This window comes from Aotus nancymaae, unplaced genomic scaffold (assembly GCF_030222135.1).
Source record: "Aotus nancymaae isolate 86718 unplaced genomic scaffold, 86718_ANA_hifiasm-v0.15.2.pri h1tg000048l, whole genome shotgun sequence".
Taxonomy (NCBI): Eukaryota; Metazoa; Chordata; class Mammalia; order Primates; family Aotidae; genus Aotus; species Aotus nancymaae.
In genome coordinates, this window is record NW_026988462.1 from 5,721,354 (window position 1) to 5,747,987 (window position 26,634).

A 26,634-nucleotide genomic window follows, 5' to 3' on the forward strand; every position below is an offset into this window, starting at 1 on the left:
CAATGTACAAATGATATTTCCTTATCTCTAGTAGAACCCTGAAAATGGGGTGGCTGGATCCAAAGATAAGTTCATGTAGCTAGGCGTGGTGGCTCATGCCTGTAATCCCAGCACTTTGGGAAGCCGAGGTGGGCAAATCACCTGAGGTCAGGAGTTCCAGACCAGCCTGGCCAACATGATGAAACCCTGTCTCTACTAAAAAAATACAAAAATTAGCCAGGGTGGTGATAGGCACCTGTAATACCAGCTACTCAGGAGGCTAAGGCAGGAGAATCACTTGAACTCAGGAGGCGGAGGTTGCAGTGAGCCAAGATTACACCACTACACTCCAGCCTGGGTGACACGAGCAAAACTTCATCTCAATAATCTGTCAATAAATGCATGTACAGTTTGGCTAGATATTTCCACAGGAGATGGATCACTTTGGACTTCCGCCTATTTCCCCACAGCTTTGTCAACAGAGTGCATTGTCATCTTTGGATACAGTTTTGTATACTGTTATGTCTTTTACCACCTTTTTTCCTTTGCAGACGGAGAATGTCCCAGCTGCACTCTCAGAGGAGAACCGTTCTGAAGGAAAAGTTGGTTTTAAGGCCTATAAGAATTACTTCAGAGCTGGTGCTCACTGGATTGTCATCATTTTCCTTGTTCTCTTAAACACTGCAGCTCAGGTAAAGAATGACATCTGTGCCCTCAAAATGATATTTACAGTACCTATATTTATGCTATTACAGCTGCATCTTGCAGTTCCCTTGGGGTCTGCATTGAAATGTGCTGTCTTTGGGGAACAAAGTGAGGGCTGCCTATTGGTGTTGCATGTCTGCTACAAAGACCTTCTGGGGAAAACGGTATCTTTCAATGATTTTAAAATGGAATATGCGTTTTCTTGAGCTCTTGATATCTGGGAGTTTGGGCTCGGCACAGGCCTGAGCTGGAAGAACTATGCAAGTTCTTCTCAGGCCTTTCTTTCTTTCCTTCTTTTTTTTTTTTTTTTGAGATAGAGGTTTGCTCTGTTGCCCAGGCTGGAGTGCAGTGGTGCGATCTTGGCTCACTGCAACCTCCATCTCCCAGGTTCAAGCAATTCTCCTGCCTTAGCCTTTTGAGTAGCTAGGATTACAGGCATGTGCCACCATGCCAGGTTAGGCGTATTTTTAGTAGAGATGGGGTTTTGCTATGTTGGCCAGGCTGGTCTCAAACTTCTGATCTCAGGTGATTTGCTTGCCTCGGCCTCCCAAAGTGCTGGGATTACAGGCCAGAGCCACTGCACCCGGCTTTGAGCCTTTCTTTCCATTGTCCATGTTAGCGATGAAGAGTTTTGAGCTGGTAAGTCATACCAAAGTTTGATTTTTGTCGTCGTTGTTTCTCTCCTCCTAGGTTGCCTATGTTCTTCAAGATTGGTGGCTTTCGTACTGGTAAGTTATTTCTGGTCTGATGTATGAAATACTCAAAAATCACTAAGAAGACTCAGTTTTCCATAGAGTAGGGGGAGAGGGTGGCATTTGTTGATCCTTCTCTTCTAATCCTCGCTTAGTTTACCCAAAGAAAAATTAGAGTGCTTCCTGGTGGAGTGCAACCTGTGGTGGTCTCCACCCATGTCTGATCCTCGGCTTCATGTTCACAGACAGTTTCAGGAACTCAAAGTCGTGATTTAAATTGAATTTTTATAAGGTAGATACACCCAGCACTATGTGAGCTGAGAATCATTTTCCAGCATGAAGCATTTCTCCCAAATTGAGGTTCATTTTTTAAAAAATGTGTTTATCTAGATTCCATCGATAGCTTAATATTTTTTTCTCCCCGTGTTCCATAGGGCAAACAAACAAAGTACGCTAAATGTCACTATAAATGGAGGAGGAAATGTAACCGAGAAGCTAGATCTTAACTGGTACTTAGGAATTTATTCAGGTAAAGTTTAATCATTTGGTCTATTATATGAGAGGCTGAAGTGCTTACAATGAGCCTGTGTGAGTAACTAGGGCTTCCAGGAGTAATTCAGTAATGTCTTAACAGATTAGGAGTCTCAGTCATATTTACTCTGTGAATTAATTAGAATAATTATTTTAAAAATCGACTAGAAGAAAGAGGTTGAATGAAGACTCTTAATTTGCTCTGTACTGGATTTTGAAAGTTAAACCAGGATTGAGCATTCAGAAAATCAGCCACTGGAAATATGTGGCTATTGTCTATTCTAATAGGTTGCTTTAGCTAAATCTTATATCATTATACGGATGGGCAGGGGGATTAGAAACGGATCCCCACCCTGTGGTTCAGATTGTTCCAATTCTGTCTAAATAAACCCTGGCTTTTATTGAACTTGGATGAAATCCGCTGGCAGCAAGGCCCCCAAAATAAAAGCATTATTCCCTCCCAGGTATGCAAAGCTCCCTTCAGCACTGCTCATCTCTTGGGCTTCACTAATTACTTAAGAGGGAAGCTGAGCAGGGAAAAATCCAGTGTCTAGGAATTAGGACGCCTTCTATTTCTTACCTTGAGATCACAATGTTATCGCGTCCCCAACTGTGTGATTAATTTAACATTTGGCTTGCCAGACTAATATTAACGCCATACTCTGTTTTCACAAGAGTGCTTAGAATGTATGTGGCATTACATAGTGTTTCAAGGAAATCCTCATCTAAAATTTTAAATATTTCCACAGGAAATGCTCATATAAGCTTTCCTCAGAGATAGAATGAGTTGTCTTTGTTAGAACCTGCTCAGTGAAATTTGGTATTGATTTCATTGATCACTTGCTAATAAATCTAAATCCATTAGGTGTTTACCTTCCAAATTGGCAGACTCTGAAAACTAAAGGAAGAAGGAAATCGGTTCTATTATATGTTCGTGTAGGATGGGAGGCTACAGATAATGCCTGCTGATGGAGTTAGGAATTTTAGCTGCTTTCAGAGGTTAAATAACAGTGACATGTCATCTGAAAGGGAAATATTTGTTATGGAAGTAACCCCCACTGTACTGAGCATTGTGAGTTAAGAGATGTTAGGAAAGCTCTTTTAATTTCTGTGTGAATAATGGATACTCATTCATGTCTCAATAAAAATGTATAATTTATTTTCTTCATTTAAAAATGTCTTGTGTCTATGTAAAATGTGGTGGGGGATTAGTTGCTTATTTAGATTAATTATCTTATGTTAAAATATGATTTGTGTTTTCTTGCAATTCAATTATTCAAGAGGTTTTCCACATGCAACTTAATATGGTATTTTTAAATTCTTTAAAGCTACTTGGGCATTTTCTACAAGGAAAAGGTAAATCATTTCTCCTATTCCTTGTTAATATCACCTGTTGGTATCAAAACATACCACCTTTTTTTAGATTACGGGACATAATGTAAATAATAAGATTTGGAATATGGAGAAGATCAGCTACATTTCATGATTATCTGTCTTACTTCTGAGTTGTTAATAGAACTTGCAATTGAATTAGGAAAGCCTAGAATGAAATTGTATTATATACCTGATTTTTCTTTTCTGGGCAGTTTCTATTCAGTAAGAGAAAAATAAACTATTTTAATTCTTCTTTGTCAATGCGTTTTGTAAATATGTTATACTTTTATAGAATCCAGATGCTTTATGGAATAAAATAAGTAACATTTTTATAAAGTACCTGATTGCTTTAGCACTGTTGAAGAAAATACAGAGATACGCTGTGTTCTCTAAGTGATATTTCTTTATTTCAGGTTTAACTGTAGCTACCGTTCTTTTTGGCATAGCAAGATCTCTATTGGTATTCTACGTCCTTGTTAATTCTTCACAAACTTTGCACAACAAAATGTTTGAGTCAATTCTGAAAGCTCCGGTATTATTCTTTGATAGAAATCCAATAGGTAAGTCTGACACCAAGTTTCTCAGTAAATATGTCTTGTTAACAACACATTTAGGATCTGATTACATTTCCGTCTTTGAAAATGGAAGGGATGCTTGGAAGAAAATCACTATGCATGTTGATTAATTTTCTACAAGAAGTTTCACTGATATTATTCTACTACCAGAGAAAATCTGAGTATGGGGGGGCATACAATCTTTTATTCCAATTTATATGTGTGTGGAAAAATAAATGTTCACTTTGCAGAATGCTTTAGGAGTCCATTTGCTGTGAGGCAAGCAAAGCATCCTGCATTCCCTGTAAATATGTTTAAATGTAGCTGAATAGTTGCTAAAGCATTGGCCGTATTTACATAGTGTTAGGTTATGCCATTTTTCGGAAGGATCTTTGTAAGCAGGGATGCTCTGACGTGAGACAGGCTGTGCATTTCTTTCTTTCATTGGGAAACCCATTCATTTCTGGAACCACAGGGTTTTTGTACATAGCCTGACTGTGAGGTTTCCCTGTAAGGTAATACGTGGTTAATTAAAAGCCGAGATTGGTAAAATGTAAACTCCCCTTCAAGAAAAGTTTCTAACTCTGTGGTTTTAAAGTAGACTTTTGGTTCTATCATAGAGACTTGGTTGAACCTGCCATGTAGATCTTCCATAGCTCTTTTCCTGGGTATACCCAAGTATGCTCGGTAGTTTTCAAGTGGTTGATGCCTCTGCACTATGGGCTTTTGACCTGCGTTGCTTCTGAGGCCAGACTCCCTGACCCGGGTTCCTATGGAGAGTTAGTTGTGCCTATACACCGTGGTCAGTTGAGTGAACTTGTGGGGAGGCCTGAGTGACATTGTTTGTGCAATGGGAGGTGTCCTCGTAGAAGCAGGGAGGTGACCTGGAGAGAACACAGGCATAGCTTTGGCCTGGCCATTGACTACCTGTGTGACCAAGGCCAAAGCATATAGATGCTATTACACAGGCAAATCTCCAAGTAAATGTTGTAGTTCAAAGTGTGGACTCAAGCTAACTGCCTGGGTTCAGTCCTGGTGCTAGTTACTAATCGTTACAGCTGGTTATAGTTACATTCACATTCATGTCCTAGTTACTGAATTTTTCTGTGTCACAGTTTTCTTATCTATAAAATAAGGATACTATTCATATCCACCAAATTGAAATCTTATGAGAATTAAGCATGTTAATACATTCCTAGTACATGAAACAGTGTCTAGGTACATGGTCATTGCCTAATGAATGTCAGTGATGATATTCATTATCATCACTCTCCGTAAGCCATGGTATCTCTGAACAGAATCACCTTAACTGTGGGATGGAAATTACTCCTACTCTTTCTGTTTTACATGAGTTTTGTGAAGATTAAAGAAGACTGTTCTAGAAAGCATCTTGTGTAGATTTATTTAACAAATACTTTTCAGTCCAAGCACCATGCAATGTGCACGGATTTGTAAACAGCAGAGGCCACACAAATATCAGCCTGATTTCAGCTGTTATTAGAAAATCACTGGAGGACCTCTGCACTATTACAGCTGTAACGTCGCGCCACTTTGCCAGTTAATTTGAAACTACAGTCATAACGTTTGGAGCATTAAGTGGGACTGCATTTCTGTTATCACAGGCCTCGGAATGCTCCTGACTGCCATTAACCAGCCTCTCCATGTTCGAGACCTGTGGACTTCTCCTCATGCTGATTTATTTATTATTCAGGGATTTGGGACCCAGTCTAAATCTTGGAGGTCACTAATCTTCCAGTGGCACACGAGTGTTTATCTGGCTTCTTCCTACTCTATCTATTAGCACGACTTTATTTCTTCAACAAAATAGAAGCCCAAATAAGTACCCCAAAGAGAGGCCTAGTTTGTCTAAAATGTTTAGAGGTCATGAATTATTTACTTTTTTAGTGGTAGATTTTGAAAAAATTATATTGAAAAATTAAAAGATTTTTAATGGTAGAATTAAAATTTTTCATTTGGATAAAATTTTTGTACCTTTTACAATGGTGAAGGATACACAAAAGCTGTGAATTATGCCTCAGAATTCATATTACTGATTGTACATTAATGGTTTTACATATATATGTTTAAATTATTTATTCAGAGATAGGATTTCACTCTGTTGGCTAGACTGAAGTGCAGTGGCATGATCATGACTCACTGTAGCCTTGACTTCCTGGGCTCAAGTGAGCCTCCTACCTCAGTCTCCCAAGTAGTGGGGAACCACAGGCCTGTGCCACCATGCCCAGCTAATTTTTAAAATTTATTTTATTATATTTTGAAGAAATGGGATCTGACTATGTTGCCCAGGCTGGTCGTGAACTCCTGTGCTCAAGGGACCTTCCTGCCTCTCAGCCTCCCCAAGTGCTGGCAGATTACAGGTGTGAGTGACTGGACCCAGCAGCTTTATAGTATAAATAAAGATTTCCCTCTAGGATAGTGAGGTAGGCATGCTCGATTTTTTAGCACTCTTAATTAAATGTATATGTTAAATGTGTATACATATCTGGCATACTGTTGTGCCCCATAAATTGCAGAGTGTTCTTTGAGTAGGGTAGAGAGACTGGGAAGCATGTCTGAATAGTTAGTTACTGAAAACAAGCTCTTAGAAGAGCCCCAGTGGAGTTTCCTATGAGCTCAGCATCCCGACATTCTCCCAGATTTTAGGGAACTTAGGAAACTGGGAGGACCTCTGACAGCATGAAACTTCCGGTAAGCTCACCGTGGGATGGCCACTGGCACAGACACTCTAGGTGACTCACACCAGGGGTCTGGCTGGACATCCCCCAGATCCCTGTCTCCAGTGCCCTTGTGCTGGAATATTCTCAGTGACTTTGATCTGCAGCATCTAAGTGTCTTCTCCATTATTTCATGGCTGCTCCCACCCCAGATATGCCGTCCCCCTCATCATGCTTCTGCCCAGATCCTCATCCGTGTGACCAGGCAGAATGAATGGGCGACCTTGCTGCTGACTCGGAGAACCAGACCATCTGGAAGGGTTCCCTTGGTTGCCCAAGTTCACTTATTTGGATTTAGGGAAAAGAGGAAGGTAACCCTGGAAGGTGCATGTTTCTTCTCGACAGTGAAGGTTCTGTTTCTAAGAAGGTCACACTTCCCCAAGGTCTAAGACATTAAGTTCCTCTCCATTTTGCACCCACCTATGGTTGCTTGAAATTTATCTTAGTTTGTTTATATAATACAATACCTTTTTTATCTACTGGCCTTTCATTAACCTGATCAATCTTAAGCTAGCAGGATAAAATGGGAGCCAAACCAGTGTGCTGCCTTAGAATGACGAGCCAGTTTTCTTCCTTTTTCTTTTTCTTTCTTCCTTTTTTTCTTTTTGACACAGAGTCTGGCTCTGTTGCCCAGTCTGGAGTGCAGTGGCGTGATCTCAGCTCACTGCAATGTCCACTTCCCTGGTACAAGCAATTCTCATGCCTCAGTCTCCTGAGTATCTGATACTACAGGTGTCCCCCACCATAACCAGCTAATATTTTGTATTTTTAGTAGAGACAAGGTTTTACCTTCTACTGGTACTGAGATAACAACTTCCCCCAGAAGCCAAGTACTGACGAGCAATGCAGAGTAGGGACTGAGGGGCAACCATGCTCTGTCTGCTATTGGGAGGGGGCTGGGCCCATAGCCAGAATGGACACACATTCACCCAGGGTGCCCACCAGTGGACAAATGGTTGTGTGTGTGTGTGTGTGTGTGTGGTAGAGTCTCACTCTGTCATCCAGGCTGGAGTGCAGTGGCACAGTCTCAGTTCACTGCAACCTCCGGCTCCCAGGTTCAAGTGATTATCCTGTCTCAGCCTCCCAAGTAGCTGGGATTATAGCATCCGCCATCACACCCGGCTAATTTTTGTATTTTTAGTAGGGACAGGGTTTCACCATGCTGGCCAGGCTGGTCTCGAACTCCTGACCTCAGGTAATCCACCCATCTTAGCCTCCCAAAGTGCTGGGATTACAGGCATGAGCCACTGTGTCCGGCCAAAAGCCAGTTTTCCTTTCTTGTCTTTTTATCCTCCTCTTACCCATTGCTAGTTTTTATTCTTCCTTCCTTTGATGTAGGTTGGTAATGGGATCACGTGAGTCTGGCAAGAAGCCTCACGTTTTCAGCTGTCCCCAGATACCTCCTGCATATTTTGATTATGACCTGAGATGAATAGAGCATTTCAGATATTTTCCGATGCTGTTCACTGCATCTACCTTTTCCTAGTCAAAGTTTTTTTGTGTGTCTTAGCCCTGTTTTCATTCCGTTCCAATCATAGTAAGTGGGTAACACAAATTCTAGATCAAGAGTAAGTCTTTAGAAATTAAGAGAGGATTTTTATTTTAAATGTAAATCCTGTTTTCCCGGCATGGGCAGAATTCATTTTACTTTTGATATCCAGCACAAGAGGGCAGCATGATCTGCAGTATTTCCGTGATATAATGTAAGAATACCTCATTGCAAAACCCGGTTTTTAATTTAAAGCTTTCTTGGAAATTCTAGTTTTATAGCTTGGGTCTTTGTATTTTGATATGTGTTAATATGAAATTTGAAAAGTGATTTTGTGGTGTATTATGTCTGAAACATGAAAGTGTTTGTGGAAGATAGGTTCCCGATGTTGTCCTGGAATACCTAGCATTTCAAACAGGGTTTTTTGGATTTCCTAATTACACCTTCTTGACTAGTAACTGGAATAGGCAGACGCTGACATCTTGACTGGTTGGATACATTTTAATTCCTGAAGCATACATTATGATTTGCTTGTATGATGTTTCTGTTTTCTTTGTAAGCATGAGTTTGCAGAGAAAGATAACTACACAGTTAGTTCCTTTAGTTTTCTTCCGTGCCAACAGAGTTAGCAGAGACTTTTTATTCTTATTAGGTCTCTACAATTTCACCCTTTGTTTTGGAGAAACGATGAGAGGTTTGTTGTCCTGTTTTCTCATGCCTAATTGTGGTGACATAACATTTAGCGAAGTATACTGACCCTAATGGGCGCCAGATAAATGTTTGTTTACTTGCTTTCAATTAGTTAATTTGACTTTAAGAAACCAAGTCACTGGTGTCAGTAGATATGTTTCTTTACTCTCTCAGGGAAGTATTAAGTTAATATTGGGTTATAACTAGTATGTTTCACACAACTGGTTTTTTTCCAGTGTGTGCGGGGCGAGTATGTATGTGTATGTATATTTATGTTCATTTATGCCTTCAACAGTGTAGCAAAAAAAACAGATTGATATGATTCTTTTTTCTTTATAGATTAAGGTAAATGAGAACTAAAACACTAGAAAAAAGAAACATTAACTTCTTTCCATGTTTCTTTTTTCATCCAGTAGAAGGTACTTGTGGTCACTGAGGTGCAGAACGTGAATGCTAGTTCTAGTTTTCAAGACAGGCATATTCTCCTATCTTCCCTAATCAAAAATCTAGGGTTCCCCCAGTGATTCAGATTCCCAGCTTTTAGCGGGGTGTGGTGATGCGTGCTTGTAATCCTAGAAGCTTGAGAGGCTGAGTCAGGAGGATTACTTGAGCCTGGGAGGTCAAGACTGCAGTGAGCTGTGATTGCACCACTGCACTCCAACCTGTCTCAAAAAAAAAAAAAAAAGATTCCCACCTTGATTGAATGGGAAATTAGTCAGTTAGGCTCTGTAGATGATTTTATAAATACAAACTATCCTGGTTTAGGATATGCATCTGACAGGGATTGGGGGAAGAAGGTGATAGTGGTTTGAACTATTGTTTCTCAAACCGGGAAAGGGACTCTGGAATCTAGTGCAAGTTGCTGAATAATTTGTGAAGAACTGAAAAGTGAACTGAAAGCAACCTCCATGGTGAGCTTTCTATGTGATCAGAAAGACTGTCTGGCAATACTCTATAAAATCAAATGTTTATATCCAGCTGCCTTGCCAGAAAAAAAGAGTCATCAGTAGAAAAGAAACGTAATTGTAGGGATACCTATTTGTCTGTTTATGAAGTTCAAATGACCACTGGAGTTGGCGCTAAATGTGCATTTTTAACAAGTATAATATTTCAGCACTGTCAAAATTACCTCTACAATAATAGGCCTGTTAAATTATAGCTCTATAAGCTAGGGGGTAAGATGGCTTTGCCCAGCACACATTAATCTATGCCTGTTCACACAAGTGATTCTGCTGAGCAGGTAGCATGTTTAAACAAGAAATACTGGTCCTAAAACCTCTGATTTATGGTAGGTGTTGTTTTGACACAGCACCATTCAGACAATTTACAAGGCAAGTCTTCGTGCTAAAATATTTCCTCAGTGTCATCATTCGTCACTGGTATAAATATTCAGTAGTGATGCTTGAAAATTGGTAATATGCCCATTGATGCCAAATCACTTGCTATGTTTCCTTTCAAGTGAGATCTGTTGTGGATATGGTTAAAAGAAACTATGATTTTTCTTCCTTGAGAGCAGATGAGCTGTAAGAAATTGAGAATAACAACCATCCTGACAGCTTTCATGTACTCATCTTGCCTATATTCCTTTTAATTCTGGCTTAAGTCCTGCGGGCTTTCCCTCCCACCCCCTTGCTTGATGCTTATTGTAAAGAACATATTTATATGTACATTAGTTAGTTTAAGAGGCTTTTTGTATTCAAAGGAAGAAGTTAGTCATCACCAGAAAAGCTTTGTTGCAAAACAAAAACACACATTTCCCCTTTCATTTTTTCTTGTTAATAATAACAAATGCAAGTGACTATAAAGGGAATAACACAAAAGATTTCATCAATCATAATGATTCTCAATAGCCACACAAATATTATTTTTTCAGGTTTGAATGAAACAGCTAATAGTTTGAAGTGGGTGTGGTAATTAAATCCTGTCAGCTTGTCACCGGTTAAAAATAATGTTTTTTCACATAACAATGGTTATATGTACTTAAACTCTTATCGGGGTGATATGAAGTCATATTTTATGGGAGTTGCTCCTTTACTGCTAATAGTATCATAAAAGCCTTTGTTAGGAGTTTAAATAGTTACATAGTTACATATATTTGATTGCTATTGTTATTTTGTTAGTAATCTGTATGTAAGCGATTACTGTAGCACTTGTCTACAGCTGGTAAATATTGCGCCATTTTGGCTTACATTTTTAATCTAGAATGTTCTGATTCGTGTTTTTTCTCCATAATAAATCATACATGGAAATACTGACAACTTAGTAACAGAGAAAGCACTGTGTTTGTGGTTATCCAATAAAATGTTTAAAAGATAAAAAATTAGGGAAGCGTCTGCTTTGTTCAAAGTGATAATCATGTAATATTTCAGGAAATTATAAGATGACATTTTACTTAATTGTGTTAAATGGTTTTCCTATAGTGTATATCATGTGATACCTGCATGTATTTGTATATGCATGTATCTCTGTTTCTCTCTTTCTTTTCTCTTGTTATGTGTAAGTTCTCCACTAGTCTAATGTCTGTGGCTATGGTTTTAATGCCGCCATTAACTGATTTGATACATGTTGTCTTTACCTTTACCTTCAGCTAACTTGGAATCTTCTAACTTAGAACTCAGGACTTCATAGCATATCCCAATATTTGCTGTTAATGTGTGCTTAATAATTTGACATTAGCCTTTGGGATGTGTGATTGTCAAGTGTTGTCATTTAAAACCGTCCCTCTACTGTTAGATCAACATCATAGCTCTCTGTGACTTTATTGTCAGAAAAGAATCAACGTACCTTCGTGACTTAGTTCTTAGCTGTTGTATAACCATTTCAAGAGAAAATAGAACACTGTTTCTGGAATAACCTAATGGAATACAGGCTATACCATTAACCACTTGCAGTGGCCGATTTTAACATGAATAAATATTGATAAGTGGTGGGCGAGGTGGCTCACACCTGTAATCCTAGCACTTTGGGAGGCCGAGGGGGGGCGGATCACAAGGTCAAGAGATTGAGGCCATCCTGGCCAACATGGTGAAACTCCATCTCTGCTAAAAATACAAAAATTAGCTGGGTGTGGTGGCACGAGCCTGTAGTCCCAGCTACTCGGGAGGCTGAGGCAGGAGAATCACTTGAACCCTGGAGATGGAGATTGCAGTGAGCAGAGATCTCGCCACTGCACTCCAGCCTGGTGACAGAGCAAGACTCCGTCCCCCCGCCCCCCAAAAAATGGTAAGTATATTACTGAGAGCCTAATATGTATAAAGCATAGTTTTTGGACACCAAGTGGAAGTTGTTGGGATTTGCTAGCTTGAAACGCTGTTCTGTTTTACTGTAAGGCCAACTGCTTCCCCTCAAAGATTTGACTTTGAAGTTCTCATATGAGAACTCTTGATTTTTCATTTGTAACTAGTTTTAATTTGAGAGTTTTCCATTTATAACTGGAGTTAAATTTGAGTTTTATATGAGAACTCTGATTTTCATTTATAATCGGAGTTTTCATATTATTTTATTCCTGCCCCCTTTATTATAAACATGATTATTTATATTGCCATGAAGAAAGTGGAAAAAAAATTAAAATATTTACAGCATTGAGGTTGTGACATTTTGTTTTCCATAAGGTTTAAAACTTTTTTGCTTTTATCAAATTTTCGACAGTATTTATGAAAATGATAGTTACATTCTAATTTAGATAATTATGCATTTATTTATAATCAGAGTTTTCATATTCTATTATTTATAGAATTTTCACTTATAATCAGAGTTTTCATATTCTATTATTTTATTCCTGACCCCCTTTATTATGAACATGATTATTTATATTGCCATGAAGAAACTGGAAAAAAAATTAGAATACTTACAACATTGAGGTTGTGATATTTTGTTTTCTGTAAAGTTTAAAACTTTTTTGCTTTTATGAAATTTTCGACAGTATTTATGAAAATGCTAGTTACGGCCGGGCGCGGTAGCTCACGCCTGTAATCCCAGCACTTTGGGAGGCCGAGGCGGGCGGATCACGAGGTCAAGAGATTGAGACCATCCTGGCCAACATGGTGAAACCCCGTCTCTTTTTTGTATTTGTAAAAATACAAAAAAATTAGCTGGGCGTGGTGGTGCGCGCCTGTAGTCCCAGCTACTTGGGAGGCTGAGGCAGGAGAATTGTTTGAACCCGGGAGGCGGAGGTCACGCCACTGCCCTCCAGCATGGCGCCTGGTGACGGAGTGAGACTCTGTCTCAAAAAAAAAAAAACAAAAAACAAAAAAGAAAAAATGCTAGTCACATTCTAATTGAGGTAATTGTGTATTTACCGCCCATGTCTTGTGTTAGCCTTGCCTTCCCATCTTCCTGGAGCTTATCTGTTGTTTCCTTGCTAAATCCCCTCAACCCAGGATTGGACACACTGTATCTGGTTAGTAAATGTCTGTTGGCTGGACAGAACAAGCAATAGTTCCAAGAGTGCATTTGCATCTCTCTAAGCAACACCCATAAAGAACAATGGGACGTCCCAGTGTGGAAATAAAATTAAGAGTGTTTTTTTGTCTTATAGCTGGTACTTATATTAAATTTAACTCTGGCCTCTAATTTTCTTTTTCAAAAGTACAGTTTGTAATAGATTACCTGTGGTGGACTTTGTTCCTGATATGTGATGGCCTGACGAGAAATCCATACACTGATTTTTTGGAAGCTGTGACTCATGGAACTAAACCAAGTTCCCTTGTTGTTTACCAGTCAAAAAAATGAAACTGTCAGACACCTAATAAATTTCCTTGGGGTTTAGTTGTGTATTGAAGGTGACTTTTAACGCTCTGTGGGTTAAAGTCTGGTACCGTATAGTTTTGTCTCATAAACTACATGCCCTCAAGAAGTAAGGAGATGAATTAATCCATTTTAACAGCATCAGTAGACATTTAAAATCTGTTCTTGCACAGGGAGTTGAGGTATTAAGATGCCCCAGTTCTGCTAGGAGCACAGTTTGTGGGAACTTCTCTTAGCCGCAGGTTTCTAACTGGTAAAAAGAGGCTTTTTCACTCATCAAGCATTTATTGGTCTTCTACTCATTGTCAGCTGTAGTCCCAAGCATTGGAACAAAAAGTCCCAGTTATCAAGGGACTTGCAAACTTAAATAGTTGCAGATAATGGATTATTTCTTCTCCTCCTCCTCCTCCTTCTTCCTTCTTTCTTTTCTTTTCTTTCTTCCTTCTTCCTCCTCCTCTTCCTCCTCCTCCTTCCTCCCTTCCTCCCTTCCTTCCTCCCTCCCTCCCTCCCTTCCTTCCTTCCTTTCCGCCTCCTTCTTCTTTTCTTCCTTTTTTTTTTTCTTGTGACACAGTCTTGCTCTGTTGCCTAGGCTGGAGTGCAGTGGTGTAATCTCAGCTCACCGCAGCCTTTGCCTTCTGGCCTCAAGTAATTTTCCTGCCTCAGCCTCCTGAGTAGCTGGGACTACAGGCATGTGCCACCACACTCGGTTAATTTTGTATTTTCAGTAGAGACAGGGTTTCACCATGTTGGCCAGGCTGGTTTTGAACTCCTGACTTCAAGTGATCTGCCTTCAGCCTCCCAAAGTGCTGGGATTACAGGTGCGAGTCACCACACCAGACGGACAATGGATTATTTCTAAAAACAATCCTGTGTCAGAATCTATGATCTCCTATCAAAAAGATGCATATTGACATTAATAACACTCCCAAATGGAAGCCTAGATACTCTTCTAGATATATACCACACACACGAACATAGCTCCATGGTATATGTCTTCATAATTCACTGGCCTTGATTTTATAAAATTTCTGAAAACTGTTCTTTTGGCACTTCAAAACCAATTGTGTTCAAATGAAATCATACCAGTGGGAGTAGGAGAGGTGTTTAGGGAACAAAATAAATGATTCTTTATTTCAGATCGTATCTCTAAGGTTACAGCGGACTCATGACAGTTTCTAGCGAGACTCTTGACTGGGCCCAGATGCTTTTCTGAACCACTGGGGAATGCCTAAGTGCTACAGCTCAGCTCAGGAAAGTGTGTCAGACAAAGGGCAGGGACTTCCAGTGTTGCCCTTTACAAGTGCCTGCACACACTTTGGGCTTTTAGAAGTATGGATGGGGGCCGGGCGCGATGGCTCACGCCTATAATCCTAGCACTTTGGGAGGCCGAGACGGGTGGATCACGAGGTCAAGAGATCGAGACCATCCTGGTCAACATGGTGAAACCCCGTCTCTACTAAAAATACAAAAATTAGCTGGGCATGATGGCGCACGCCTGTAGTCCCAGCTACTCGGGAGGCTGAGGCAGGAGAATTCCTTGAACCCAGGAGACGGAGGTTGCGGTGAGCCGAGATCGCACCATTGCACTCCGGCCTGGGTAACAAGAGCGAAACGCCGTCTCAAAAAAAAGAAAAAAAAGAAAAAGAAAAAAGAAAAGAAAGAAAGAAAAAAAAGGAAGTATGGATGGGAGAAAGAACATAAGTGATGATATTTTCCCTGTAAGTGATGTTATCATGAAATCAACTATGATCCACTGAATGTTCTTATTCTTGGTCACCAGGATTAAATGTTTGAGAAATTTCCTCCTCATTTAAATGGAAGCTCTTTGATATCTCAAATAAAGATTCAACAAGCTTCAAAGTAGGTTTTGAGGCCACGGCAGTGGGGAAGGGGGAGGGAGGGGGAAGAAGAAATGAGTACATTTTTGAGAGGAAGTTTATTAAAAACAAGTTCTCTGTTCTGGAAACATTTTCCTTTTATTCCTTGTTTGCATTTGCATTTTAATAGATTATATCACATGGCCAAATGTTCCAACCTCTTGAACACCTGGAAAGCCTGTCTTAGACTTGTTCTGGTGTTTAGAAATCTTTAGGCAGACAGTGCTCCAAATAAACATCCCATGAATAAAATTTCCTTGCCAGGATGGTGGCTCATGTCATATAATCCCAGCTACTTGGGAGGCTCAGGCAGGAGGATCGCTTGAGGCCAGGAGTTTGAGAGCAGCTTGGACAACAGCAAGACCCAGCTCTAAAAAAAAATTAGCTGTGCACAGTGGCATGTGCCTATAGTACCAGCTCCTCATGAGACCGAGGTGGGAGGATTGCTCGAGCCCAAATGTTTGAAGCTGCAGTGAGCTATGATTGCTGTATTGTCCCCCCAGTCTGGGAGTCAGAATGAGACCCTGTCTCTAAAACTGCAGCAACATCTAATAAAACAGTGTATCTCCCCTGGTTGATCTTCAGCCTGATAGTCACTAATCAGACTTCTCTCTGAACTTCCAGTGGAAGTTTACAGAAGTGTTCTTTTGCTCCAGTGACTGGTCTCATTCCTCACTCTGTCTGATTGAAACACATAATAGAGTTCAGAGATTATGAGGGTTGTAGGAAAAAATAGTGTACCCAGTTCTTTTTGTGTTCCACACAGTGATATTGGAACAGGGAATACAGTCGAAGTAGAGTTACCCTTAAATCTATTTTCTACACATATAATTCCATATACCTTGATCAGCAGTGGTGCTTTGAGACATAGTTAGAACCATGGATTAATTTTTTCATTACCTTTAAATATTTAAAAGTAGAGTAGGAAGGAAATGGTTGCTTTTTTAAAAGTAGTCATTATTTTTAATTTTTTTCCCCCTGTTGGTGGCCGTCAGAACGGCCTGGGTGTATAAAATTTATTTCCTTTGGGGGAACTATAAATTTATTCTTCTTCCCTTTTTGGAGAATAAAATGGTAGTAACATCTTACAATTATATCCCATGTGAATGTAAATCTTCTCTATATACTCCCTGTTACTTAGCATGAAAATGAAAGGGAGTCCAGTATGGTTTATTAAGTTCTATCAGTGAGCTGTATTGTAGACAGAAGTATTTCTCAGTGGTGCCAAGTTGGAAAAGTGAGTCTTGACCTAGTCCTGTAAATGAAGGGAAAATCAACACATGTGTTTCAGGATGATGAGTAATCAGTGTTACTAGAAAAGTGTTCTTCCTTCACTTTAAGATTAAATAAATAGTTGTTGACATAAATAGCCAGACTAATAAAAGGGAACACCTGTGTAATCCAGCCATCAGCAATTTTATCGTACAATCAGATAAGCTGCTGTTTGTTAAGGAATTATCAAGTCTTTAGACCAGATGAATAGATTTAGCTCATACATTAGAGAATTTTAAAAACTGAACAGAAGCAGCTTTAATTTCCCTTGATGCCAGATGTTCTAACCACTCTCATCTCCTTTCACACCAGAAGCTGTAGGAGTTTAATTGACCTAGCCTTCAGGTATGTCTTCTTTTATTAGTTATTGGTTTATCAGAGTAGCTAAATGTTCTAGATGAGATTAGGGTTTGAAATTTTATATGGCAAAATATGTATCAAATTTTTAAATTTTATATGGCGAAATAAGTACCTCATCATTTTTCAATAAACACTGGGTATTGTTTTCTCATACAGCTTATTTTTTCTCCCCCTTTAATTCTCATACACACCTTTGATTTGATGTCAAATGAGAGAGAACTTTGGTTGTCATTTAAGAGCCTTTTGGTCAAAACAGTTATCTTGAGAAGCATTGATGTGGGGGGTGTGTGTGTGTGCGTGCGTGCGTGCGTGTGAGAGAGAGAGAGACTTTTTAGTTAGATTGGCCCACCACAATAAGAATTATATTTTTGGATTTTCTTAATGACATGTGAAATTGAAAATTTGAAAATTAATCAACAAATAAGACATCCTTTGACTTCACCCACCAATAAAAGGAATGATTTTCTTTATTTCCTAATAGGGCTTTAAATCAATATATGATTTGGGATCCATCCTTTTGGTAAAAAGCATGGCTTTGGAATCAGCCTGCCCAAATGTGAATCTCAGCTCTACCTTGCCAAATTACTTAACCTGTTTCTGCTTCAACTTATTTGTAGTATGGCGATAATATTAACAGTGCAATCCTTTTTTTTTTTTTTTGTGAGTGAGAATTAAGAGAATCAATATATGAAAAGCATTTAATATGTTACCTAGCGGATAGCTAAAAATTGATTTTTTTGACTTTAATTGATGTGATTAAATTTTAGTAGTTTTTAAAAAATGTACAAATTCCAAATAAATCTGCTGGTTTTGATAAAATAATGGGAGTTTGGGAAGGGTGTCTGTGTTTTCCTGGATGCAAAGAAAAATAGATAAATGACCAAGACTAACAAGCCACAAAACAAAATCAATAGAATATTTTTTTGTTTGTTTGCATGTTTTCTTTTTGGTTGTGTTTTCAATGGAGCTTAGCTTCATTCCAGAGTTCATTTTTAAATTTAATTTGGTTTTACAATGAGAGCTCAATTTTGCATGTAAGTACCAAACATCTGGTTTACTTTTTGTTTGAAAACGATACAGCTGAAGTTTAGTACAGAAGTCTATTGTGTAATTAAGGAAAGACAGTTTGAAATTTTATAAAATAAGTTCTATTTAAATGGAATATTGGAATTATTCCAGAGAAGTGAATATACTTCTTAGGAGTAGGAGAAACTTAACATTATTTTTTTTTAAATGCTATAGCTGGTCAAAATATATAAATTCTTTGTATTCACCTTTTTCAAAAAGTGTAAAAAACGACAAATTTCACAAGTAAAAGTTAAAGTTGACCTAAGGCAGTTTTAGATGGTTGAACCTTCAAGTTTTATTCACAGGATGTTTTTAGAGAGTCTGTGGTGTGTTCACTCCAGTTAATTCTGGGCAGTCTTTCTACATTTCTATCAGATGGACATTCTGATACTTTAAAACTTCCTCTTGTGCAAAATATGGTTAAAGCAACCTGAAAAGAAAATGAGATTTCTGGTTAGTTCTTGTAAACTATAAATTATGTTTTTAAGACATTTAAAGGAATAATACACCAAACATACCAGATAACTCCTGTTACTGCACTATTATAATGAATAAACTAACAATTAAAGTGCCATAAAGTACTGACTGGATACAATACTAGCATTGTGATATATACAAAATAGAATCTGGGGTGGAGAGACCTAAATGAAGACAGGACACCTACTAATTTTCCACCCGCCTCCAAGTAGTTGTGTCTTCAGGCAGAGACACCCAACTAGTCCAGAGTCTTAGGATCCAACCTCAATCATGTCAGAAAGGCCCTCAGCTCTGAACTGCGATAATTCTCTCATTCTGTGCAACTCTTTTAGAAATAATTTGATAAGAGCTTAAGAAAGTCAAAAATAAGCTGTTTGTAAGATGTCAGAGGATTTTTATGATCACAGTTTTACTACACCCTTGAACGTTTTAGAGATCTGTTGTAGGACAGAGGTTTGGGCTTTTGGCAATGGCATTCTAATTCTCTACGAAATTGAGGATCAGCCAGAGGTATGATACATTTGGAATCTTTCCCTGTGTCTTCTAATTTTATAGCAACATTATAAATTTATTTGACAGCTTAAGCATATAAAAATTCTGTCACTTCCGTTGTTCCGTTTCATCTGCAGTAGCAACAAAGCAACAAGAAATCTGTTGCTGTCTCCCTGCCTCTGAGCATCCACACAGTAGATCCACCCTCTTCTTTGCCTTCTTGCCCAATACTCTTGTTATTGTCCCTATCGGTTTTTATGTGGCAACCACAGAGATGTGATGCCTGTAATTGAAAATTAAATGATTGCCATAAATCATTAATCAGACTGCAGATTATAACAGCATTTATGAAGCATCTCAGTAGGCCAGGAGTGTGCTGGGAATTTAGCATTAGGTAACCAGTTACTGTCTTCTGGATTCTGTCTGGGTATTTTCCTTTTATTCTTTCTTCCAACTTCTATGTTTGGTTCAGAGGGTACTTGTGCAGGTTTGTTACATGGGCAGATTACATGTGGTGGGGTTTAGGGTACAGATTATTTTGTCACCCAGGTAATGAGCATAGTACCTGATAGGTAATTTTTGATCCTTGCCCTCTTCCCATTATAAAGTAGGTCCCAGTATCTGTTGTTTCTTTTTTCTTTTTCTTTTTCTTTTTTTGAGATGGAGTCCCTCTGTTGCCCAGGCTGGAGTGCAGTGGTGCAATCTCAGCTCACTGCAACCTCCGCCTCCAGGGTTTAAGCAATTCTCCTGCCTCAGCCTCCTGAGTAGCTGGGATTACAAGCAGGTGTCATGATGCCCAGCTGATATTGTATTTTTAGTAGAGACGGGGTTTCACCATGTTGGCTAGGCTGGTCTCAAACTCCTGACCTCAAGTGATCCTCCTGCCTTGGCCTCCCAAAGTGCTGCAATTACAGGTGTGAGCCACTATATCCAGCTTGTTTCCTTCTCAAAGTCCACATACACTCAATGTTTGGCTCCTGTTTATAAGTGAGAAGATCTGATGTTTGGTTTTCTGTTCCTGTGTTAATTTGCTTGTGATCGTGGCTTCTAGCTCCATCCATGTTGCTGCATAGGGCATGATCTCGTTCTTTTCTATGGCTGTGTGGTATTCCATGGTGTATATATACTATATTTTCTTTATCCAGGCCACCATTGATGGGCACCTAAGTTGACTCCTTGTGTTTGCTATTGTGAATGGTGCTATGATAAACATACAAGTACATGTGTCTTTTTTTTTTTTTTTTTGAGATAGGGTCTCACTCTGTTGCCCAGGCTGAGTGCAGTGGCAAGATCTCGGCTCACTGTAACCTCTGCCTCCTTGGCTCAAGTGATTCTCCCATTTTAGCTTTCCAAATATCTGGGACTACAGGCATGTGCCACCTGATTTTTGTGTGTGTGTTTTGTTTTTTAGGTAGAGATGGGGTTTTATCATGTTAAACTAACTACACAGGCAGGGTTTTACCAGCCAGACAGGCTGGTTTTGAACTCCTGGGCTCAAGTGATCTGCCCACCTCAGCCTCCCAAAGTGTCGAGTTTACAGCCATGAACCACTGTGTCCAGCCACGTGTGTCTTTGTAGTAGAATGATTTATTCTCCTTTGGGTATATACCCAGTAGTAGATTGCTGGATCAGATGGTGGTTTTGTTTTAAGTTCTTTGAGAAATCTTCAAACTGCTTTCCACAGTGACTGAACTAATTTACGTTTCCACCAACAGTGTGTATGTATTCCCTTTTCTCTGCAGCCTCACCAGCATGTATTTTTGACTTTTTAATAATGGCCATTCTGACTGGTGTGAGATGATATCTCATTGTGGTTTTGATTTGCATTTCTCTGATGTTTAATGATGTTGAGTGTTTTTTCATATGCTTGTTGACTGCATGCATGTCTTCTTTTAAGAAGCATTTGTTTTTGTCCTTTGCCCATTTTTTTTTAATTGAGTTGTTTTTTGGTTGTAAACTTAAATTCCTTATAGATCCTGGACATTAGACCTTTGCCAGATGCACAGTTTGCAAATATTTTCTCTCATTCTGTAGATTGTCTGTTTACTCTGTTGGTAATTTCTTTGTACAGAAACTCTTCAGTTTAATTAGGTCTCAGTTACCCATTTTTGTTTTTGTTGCAATTGCTTTTGGAGTCTTCCTCATGAAATTTTTTACCAGGGCCTATCTCCAGAATTACATTTCCTAGGTTTTTTTCTAGGGCTTTTGTAGTTTTAGGCTTCACTTTTAAGTCTTTAATCCATCTTGAGTTGATTTTTATATGTGGCATAAGGAAGGGGATCCAGTTTCAATCTTCTACATACGGAGAGCCAGTTATTCCAGCATCATTTATTGAATAGGGAATCCTTTCCCCATTGCTTCTTATTGTCAGCTTTGTTAAAGATCAGATGGTTGTAGGTATGCAGCTTTATTTCTGTGTTCTTTAGTCTGTTCCATTTGTCTATATGGCTGTTTTTATACCAGTACCATGCTGTTTTGGTTACTGTAGCCTTGTAGTATAGTTTGAAGTCAGATAGTGTGATACTTCCAGCTTTGTTCTTTTGCTTAGGATTGCTTTGGCTCTTTGGCTTCTATTTTTTGATTCCATATGAATTTCAGAATAGTTTTTTCTAATTCTGTGAAAAATGGCTTTGGTAGTTTGATAGGAATAGCATTGAGTCTGTAAATTGCTTTGGGCTGTATGGCCATTATGCCAATATTGATTCTTCCTATTCAGGAGCATGGTATATATTTCCATTTGTTTGTGTAGCCCACAAGTGATCTGCCCACCTCAGCCTCCCAAAGTGTCAGGTTTACATGTCTGATTTTTTTCAGCCATATTTTATAATTCTTGATGTAGTGATCTTTTACATCCTTGATTAGCTGTGTTCCTAAATTATTTATTTATTTATTTATTTATTTATTTAGTGGCTGTTGTAAATGGGTTTGTGTTCTTGATTTGGGGTTCTTAGCTTGGATGTTAGTGGTATATAGAAATGCTACTGATTTTATGCATTGATTTTTGTATCCCGTAACTTTGCTGAAGTTGTTTATCAGATCTGGGAGCTGTTAGACAGAGACTATGGGGTTTTCCAGGTATAGAATCATGTTGTCTTCTATGAAGAGTGGCAGTTTGACTTCCTTTTTCCTATTTGGATGCCTTTTCTTTCTTTCTCTTGCTTGATGGTTCTGGCTAGGACTTCCAGTATGATGTTGAATAGGAGTGGTGAGAGTGGGCCTCCTTGTCTTACCAGTTATCAAGGAGAATGCTTCCAGTCTTTGTCCCTATGCGTTTTCTAACGTTATGTCACCCAATCCTATATATTATGATATTTTATATTATAATCATGCTTCACCCCTCAGATAAGGGTTTAATTATGTTTAGTATAGTACTTCCTTTCTAATTAATGTAAATATCTTATTAATCATGTATATGAATATTTTTTGAGATGGAGTTTCACTCTTGTTGCCCAGGCTGGAGTGCAATGGTGTGATCTCAGCTCACCGCACCCGGGTTCAAGCGATTCTCCTGCCTCAGCCTCCCAAGTAGCTGGGATTACAGGCATGTGCCACCACGTCGGGCTAATTTTTGTATTTTTAGTAGAGATGGAGTTTCTCCATATTGATCAGGCTGGTCTGGAACTCCTGATTTCAGGTGATCCACCCGCCTTGACCTCTCTGAGTGCTGGGATTACAGGCGTGAGCCACCGTGCTCAGCCTATTAATCATAGTTTTTAAAAGTTTTACAAAGTTTTGTGACCTGGAAAATTCATCACATATGACAGGTGTCACAATATGTATCAAATGGATGCATATATCTGTCTGACTGTGTGTGTGTGTGTGTGTGTGTGTGTGTAATGTTGATACAAGAATTCTAATTTGAGTTACATGTGTGAAACTCAGAAATATTTTAACCTCTATTTTCTTCACCTTCTGAAATGTTTACTCGGCTTTTACATAAACTTGCTTTTATCCATTTTCAGAAGGATTTAGCATTTGAAAATGAGTTGGTCCCACAATGGGAGAGGTTTTTACCGTGTAGTCAAGATTACTGCTTCTGAAAACTAGTTGATCACTTTGCCTGTTACCATGGGCCTACGTTTTCTAGACTTTCAGCAGTACATTGGCATGACTTTCTAAATCAAGCTTTTGTAATTTTTTAACTGGTTATATGTTAGGAGAGTGCCAACTCTGAAATGTATGGTGTTTGGTGTCATAGGAGATACTGTGGAGTGGGCTATCAGAGCTATTCCTTGGCATTTGAGTGCCACCTGGGAGTGGAAATAATTCCATCTTCGGTATGAACATTTTTTCCTTTTTTTTAGCTCTCCAAAGAGACAGTGGAGAACTTTTTAAAAATATTTTAATAAAAAGGAGAGAAAGGGAAAGGAGACAGAGAAAGAAACTCTCAAATCCTACCAAATTAGAAGTACTGTTAACTATTTCAAGGTGTCTTTGATCATTCTCATAAATGTTAATTTTAATTATAAACATATCTAGAACATTTCACGTAGGCCATTTTGGAAATGCAGTTGAACTTTGAATAGGACTCGTCATTGTTAGACGTTGAATGACAGAATAACATGGTCAGAAGGAGAATCTCAGGAGGTTCCTGGTAGAAGAACCACAGCCGAGTGCCTTTCAAGCTTGTGGGAATCCCATCCAGCTCTTCTCTAGGCCTGAAGAAATGTGAGAAATCAGGAGTGGGTGAATTCTCTTGGTAGTCTACTCAGGAGAAACCGTGTTAGTCATGTTGATGGTTCAGTCCCAAACGTGGCAGGGGCTCAGAGCTTGTGAGCCCCGAGTCACAGATGTACCAATCCAGGTGAGACCCCAGTTGAAAAATTTCTTTTCCTTGTTTTATTTATATATTTAGGCTTTTAAGTACATGGTCCACTTTTTAGCTACTGGCCCTCCTCTACCCACAAATTATGGTGATGGGAAAGACAGAGATTCTTCTATCATTCATTTTATTATTTGTTTCTGGCAATAATTTTAGAGATTTGTGTGCTTTCTTGTTTGTTCACTGTAGAAGTCAAACAGCATTTGGAAATTTGCAGAAAATAGTGTCTCATAAATCTTACAGTTTAGTCTTCACAAAGCTTGATATTTTATAGTGAGACACTGATTTTTACTCATACTCTTTTCATAACTAGTATAAGGATAAGATTTAGTTTTAGTCATCCATTTGTTCTTTGTTATAAAACTTAGGTGTATACCTTAGATATCACTATTTCTTTTTTTCTGGTTTACTTATCTTTTATTAATTTTTTTTTAAATTTTATTTCCCTAGGCTATTGGGGAACAGGTGGTGTTTGGTTACATGAATAAGTTCTTCAGTGGTGATTTGTGAGATTTCGGTGCAGCCATCACCCCAGCAGTATGCACTGCATCGTATTTGTAGTCTTTTATCCCTCACCCGCTTTCCCACCTTTCCCCCCAAGTCCCCAAAGTCCACTGTGTCATTCTTAACGCCTTTGCATCCTCATAGCTTAGCTCTTACTTGTGGGTGAGAACATACAATGTTTGGTTTTCCGTTACTGAGTTACTTCATAATAATGGTCTCCAGCCTCATCCAGATCACTACAAATGCCATCCATTCATTCTTTTTTATGGTTGAGTAGTAATCTATAATATCTCTATACCACAGTTTCTTTATCCACTTGTTGATTGATGGGCATTTGGGTTGGTTCTGTGTTTTTGCAATTGCAAATTGTACTGCTATAAACATGCATGTGCAAGTATCTTTTTTTGTGTAATGACTTCTTTTCCTCTGAGCAGATATCCAGTAGTGGGATGCTGGATCAGTTCTACTTTAGTTATTTAAGGAATCTCCACTGTGTCTTCCATAGTGGTTGTCCTAGTTTACATTCCCACCTGCAGAGATATCACTATTTCTTTTACTTCTGGGAAAATTGATTTCCAGTTTCCTTTATGTATTGATGGTCCTCTGAAAGATAGAGGTGGGCACTATGGTACATACCTGTAGTCCCAGCCACTCAGGAGACTGGGTCAGGAGGATCCCTTGAGCCCAGGAGTTTGAGGCCAGCCTGGTCAGCATAGCAAGACCCTGTCTTTTACAAAAGAGTCAATACATAGAAATAGGTTTACTGAATAACACAGCCATTTCCTGTTGAGGGAGCAACTGGCTCTTGGATGATTAGATTAGCTTCTGTTTTCTTGGCCCAAAGTAGAGTAACTATTGTATTTTTACCATTTCCCCTCAGTCTTACTTCTAAGGTTCTTTTCAGATATGGGCCAAGGTATGTTAAAGTTTATTAAAAACTTCATTGATACCACCCCTATCCCCACCCACTACACCCCCTTGTATAAGCTGCAATTTAGTCAGAGAGATTACACGTGAAACTTTGTGTTTATGGTATGTTCTTTGTTCTCTGCCTTTATACTGTACCTCAGAGGATTCTTAAATTCTTTGACTTTTGGACCTTTTTGTTTTCTTTGCTGAGTTTGAGGACAAATTTTAGCCAAAAACAATTGGATGATAAACAATGCATCCAGACAAAAAGAGAAACAAAATGACACTCAGTGCAAAGTAAATCGACTTAAACAGTCTAAGAATATTTAACGTTTGGATTACATCTCATGGCATTTGATATCTTGGCCCCCTTCAGCCTGTGCTGGCTGTTGCCTTTGCCTTTGACTTGTAATGTCAGTGGATTAAAACTCTTTTACTCCTTTCTGATGAAAATATTTGCAATTTTGGATTTGTAACTAGTGGACTGTTCAGCTGTAAGGAAACCTTTCAGTGATGAGCAACACGACTTTTCATCTGAGGGATGCAGGGTCCACGACTGCCCGAGAGATTGGGATCCTGTAGTCGCTTTATTTCATTATAAGCCTCCACCAGTATTATTTAATGCAACCAAGTTTTGAATGCTGGTGAGAACACAGTTAAGGTCATGGTCTGAAAGGACTTTGATGTCCTGCAGAAGCCTGATTTTCCCATAATAGGCATGAAAAGCTTGTGCAGTATAGCTCTTAGGAGATGAATATTTGTTCCTGTAGGTTACAATAGCAGACATAACCTGTGAGTGATGGAAAATGTCGGGCAGAATATGGATTTGAAGGAAAAAGGGGAAGAAGTAGTATGAAAAAATTAGCCATGGAAATCCATAAATAGTAGGCCAAGAATATAACTGCAAACGTGTCAGCTGGGTTTTACCAAGAATGACTGACAGACGCTATTGCAGATCCTGCAAGTAAAGAATTTCTGGTGTTTTCTTTTTTTTTTTTCTTTAAAGTTCAACTAAACGATTTCCTTATAGATTTGAAACCCTTTTCTCCGTGTACAGAAATTTCTACTCTCTCCTTAGTTCCCAGATTTTTGTGCTGAGAGAACACATAAAAGGCAATTACTCTGTTGATGTCTTTTTAACTCTCTGTAAAGATATCCATATTGATTCTTAGGGCCATTACCCTGGTACAGTCTTTGGTGGCTTGAATTAATAAGATGGTTTGCTGTCCATTTTGTGTCTGGAGAAAACTGTTAGTGCCATGTTAGGTTTTAATGCACTTGCAGATTCCTTGGGCAGTCCGTAGCCTGATGTTTGGCTATCTTTGTTGCCTTTCCTTTAGATGCTGTGCCAAGTCCAT

General features: G+C 38.9%; 1 protein-coding gene across 3 annotated transcripts in view; it reads left to right on the top strand.

The window, feature by feature from the left end:
- ABCC4 (ATP binding cassette subfamily C member 4 (PEL blood group)) overlaps positions 1–26,634 on the top strand; it is a 280,167-nt gene that overhangs the window by 139,802 nt on the left and 113,731 nt on the right. For all 3 annotated transcript variants that reach the window (XM_021667906.2, XM_064362233.1, XM_021667907.2), the window contains 4 exons: positions 531–671; positions 1,375–1,412; positions 1,811–1,905; positions 3,695–3,841. In XM_021667906.2, coding sequence (XP_021523581.1) covers positions 531–671; positions 1,375–1,412; positions 1,811–1,905; positions 3,695–3,841 — 421 coding nt within the window. The remainder of the gene's footprint in view (positions 1–530; positions 672–1,374; positions 1,413–1,810; positions 1,906–3,694; positions 3,842–26,634) is intronic.